At 46.4% G+C, this 3,821-nt stretch overlaps 1 protein-coding gene across 1 annotated transcript in view; it reads left to right on the top strand.

The window, feature by feature from the left end:
* NOL10 (nucleolar protein 10) overlaps positions 1 to 3,821 on the top strand; it is a 102,445-nt gene that overhangs the window by 483 nt on the left and 98,141 nt on the right. The window contains exon 2 of the mRNA XM_004696029.2: positions 2,490 to 2,535. Coding sequence (XP_004696086.1) covers positions 2,490 to 2,535 — 46 coding nt within the window. The remainder of the gene's footprint in view (positions 1 to 2,489; positions 2,536 to 3,821) is intronic.

A 3,821-nucleotide genomic window follows, 5' to 3' on the forward strand; every position in this document is an offset into this window, starting at 1 on the left:
GTTTAGTTGGGCCCTGGCCGGCCCCCGGTTCGGGGAAGCCCCCAGGGAGAAGCCCACGTGTGCCGATCGGCACCAATAGCCGAAGACCTGAAGGGGTCCACGCGTGGGGCTGCACCTTCTCCGGGCCCTGCCCCGAACTTCTGGTTTAGTTGGGCCCTGGCCGGTCCCCGGTTCGGGGAAGCCCCCAGGGAGAGACCCCCCCTGGTTTAGTTGGGCCCTGGCCGGCCCCCGGTTCGGGGAAGCCCCCAGGGAGAAGCCCACGTGTGCCGATCGGCACCAATAGCCGAAGACCTGAAGGGCCCTGTGCCAGGAGCTGGATCCCCAGGTGATGCGGGCGATGAGCTTTACTTGGACATTTTTAAAACTTTAGTAAAACAGGCGCTTCGTCCCTTTGGCCTTCGGTCCTGTCAGAAGGAAAACGTATTCAGATCGACGGATAGCTTTGTCAACATCCTGATGCTCATTTTAATACCCACTTACCAGAGATGTGTTCAATGCCAAGTGTATGTGTAATGCCAGCTAGCAGGGCTGTGGCAGTGAACATGAGAGACCGCGCACTTGGCATTTGTAAAATGGGTCTTTCTCCCACAGAGTGGCTGGTGGTTTCAAACAGCTGACCTTGTGTTCAGCAGCCCCACTTGTAAACACTACGCCACCAGGACTCCTGTGACAACGAAATATGCAGTCAGAAATTGTTAGATGTTTTCTGGAGGACAGAATCTCCCCTGGTTAAGAACCCCAGCCTGAGAATGATCATAATCTCTCAGTGCTTTGTGATTGGCGTCCATTCATGCAGTAGAATTATGCTGCTTGGTAAATAGAGCGTTTTCATTGTAGAACAAACCTGTATCCGTAAATAAGACTTAAACATTTTTCATTTAAATTAGGTGGGGGTTTGCATTTTGGGCCGACAGTTTTGTATTCAACAATTTAAGCTAACTTACCAACCCCCAAAATAGCACCCCTTCTTCCCCCTATGGACAGACTTGGTGAATATTATGATGATGGGTGAAAGTAGTCACTCACCAAAGGACACATTTTGTATGAGGCTGCTGTTATAAAGAAAGAAAAAAAACACCCCAAAGGTTTGCATACTAAAGGACGTAGATTTTTGATGATTACTAAGGTGGGTGGGAGGCCACGGGAGGGAAGATGAAGCAGTAGTCTTGAGGGTAGCCAGGAGTTAATGGAGGTGAAGGAGAGATCGTGTACACAAGATGGAGAAGAGAAATCTCAAATGAATTATCAGTCCTTTGTTTTTACCGTGAATATGTTGTTATAGATATACTTTTTAAATGAGAATAATATTGATCTTCCCTCTACTTCCTTGAGGATTTTGCTTCTGCTTAAAAAAATTCTTTGTTGGTTGCTGAGAGTACACCCAGCAAAACGTTCAACATTTTCTGCGAGAATCAATCAGTCACATTGATTACATTCTTCAAGTGTGTAACCATCCTCCCCCACTGACAAACTCACCGCCCCCTGAAGATCCTACATAATCTCTCAGATTACTCTAGTCAGTTTGACACCACACAGATCTTAGAACAGCACGAAGCTCAAGGCAGACCTTTACCAGTTAAACTGAACGATTAAGCTTCAAGGTGGCTTCCTGGAGCATTTTTGGTTTGCAGTTTAAGGCAGCAGTTCTCAACCTGTGGGTCGAAACCCTTTTGGGGATCGAATGACCCTTCCACAGAGGTTGCCTGAGTCACAACAGTAGCAAAATTACATGATGAAGTAGCAACAAAAATAATTTTATGGTTGGAGGTCACCACAACATGAGGAACTGTATTAAAAGATCATAACATTAGGAAGGTTGAGAACCACCGGTTTAAGGTGGTCTCAGAGCAGGTAGTTTCAGGGATTCATCCGCTCTTCCTGGTACAAGAAAGTCAAGTCCATGAGAATTCAAAGTCTGTATTTTCCACCCGCACCCCTTTGCTCAGGATTCTTTTATGGAATCATTGACCAAAATATTCATACCAGTAGTGAGCACTAGCTTGTTCATAGGGTCCTACAGCAAAGAAGGGAGTTAGACAGATGCTCCCCCTATTCCTGAATTTCCTTCCTCTGTTGCTCCAGCTGTGTAGAGACTAAATGTGCCTTGTACGGCCAGTTGCGAGCTTTGACTTTCCCAGACACTATGCTCCTATTGATGAACTAGGAGCTGGAACACAAGCAGTAACACGTTATTAGCCGGTTTCCTGCGATGTTGCATGAAATCATGACCCTAACCCTGCAACCAAGGAACAAAATTTGATAAAATGTTTCGTTTCACATAAGCAGTCTCGGCAGCTGTTTTTGGGGCTGAGGAGGGCTAGTCAATTCAACGGTTTACAGGTGAACACCTTATTGAAGGCATTGACCATGAGTGGCTGTATGGCCCCAGCATTAACCAGTATGACTTTTCGGTTGCATGTATTATTGCAAGCAGGAAAAAAATAATAGGTAAATTTGTTTTCACGTGAATCTTTTCATTTTCTTTTAAGTGGCTCTCTGACCGGAAGAAGAGGGCGCTGCAGAAGAAAGATGTTGGTGAGTAGATGGGCTTTTTCCTCACTCACGCTCATTAGTGCTGTGTGACTGCAGTTAAGTGGACGTTTGTGAAGGTGCACTCGATTAATATGATGGGGAAAAAGGCATTTTATTTTGCCTTTTTCTTTCTTAAGAAACCTTTCGTTGACAATGTGTTCCTGGTCAGAATGAGATGTGCATTATTTTGTTGCTGTTTCATGGATGTTGGCAGAAGACACAAGACTCGTGGGCCCTAGTTGTACTTCCAGCAACATCAGGGCACAAAAAGCCCACTCCCTTTGTTCTTGAGTCTGGGAGGGACTAGTACAGCCCAGATGGATGCTGCTCGTGCAGGGGCTTGGTGTGGTAGCTGAGGAGCACTGAGCGCTGGAGAGCTACTGCTTTTATAATGAGCAGATCCCGGTCTGCTCTCTGGCCTCCTCTGATTTGAAGTTCCTAGCTGCATCAGTAATCCCTGGGGATGACATAGTTGAAAGAGTGGCCAGAGCCTGGCAGCCTGGCTCTGCCCAGCAAGCTGTGTAGGAAGGAACGTAAGAGGCCTTAGGGAGACTGTGCTTCCTAACCACTTCCTCGCTGCTCTGTTCTTTCGTGTGGGAGATCTTACTCTGTTAGTTACGCCCCCTTGTCCATTTGGGGGAGTTAGAGACCAATGAGCATTTCCTGGACGGTGGTGTTACATTCAGGAACGGGAACGTGAGCAATAGATCGTTGCAGAAGATTGTCAGTCTTTACATTTGGGCACCAGGGAAAGATGGACCATCAGCCACCAGTATTTTTTATTTTACACTTCACTTATTGTAGTGGACACATTTCCGTGGGATTTCCTCCATTACAACTTGTCACTGTGAAAGTTTAATTTAATGTATCCTCATGTACCTAAGATATTCAAGGGTTTCTGGATAGGAGGTTGATTCCCCAACGCAAGCATGTTGGAGAAGTGGCCTTTCTATAGCACTAAATTTGGGAAACCAAAATTTGAACTCAAAGAAAACAGAAGTTGCTGGTGTACTAATGCTCACCGATTCGGATTTCGCCTGCCCCTCCCATTGCAGTAGTCTGATGTGTAACCAAGCCCACTCATTCCGATTGTTTGGGGGTGGGGGGCGGGGAAGAGAGCATGAATGCATTTAATATTTCTTCAACCCCGGTTTAAAGCTATTTGCAAGATATGTAGTTTCAAACTACGTACTGAGTGGGCCAGATCTTAGAGATACTGCACGTTTGGTTCCAGACCATGGCCCCAAAGTGACTGTTGCCTGCAGCGAGTCACACAAACATGGGGGGGG

This window comes from Echinops telfairi, unplaced genomic scaffold (assembly GCF_000313985.2).
Source record: "Echinops telfairi isolate 266 unplaced genomic scaffold, ASM31398v2 ScPeMD7_9;HRSCAF=40, whole genome shotgun sequence".
In the NCBI taxonomy this organism is placed as follows: Eukaryota; Metazoa; Chordata; class Mammalia; order Afrosoricida; family Tenrecidae; genus Echinops; species Echinops telfairi.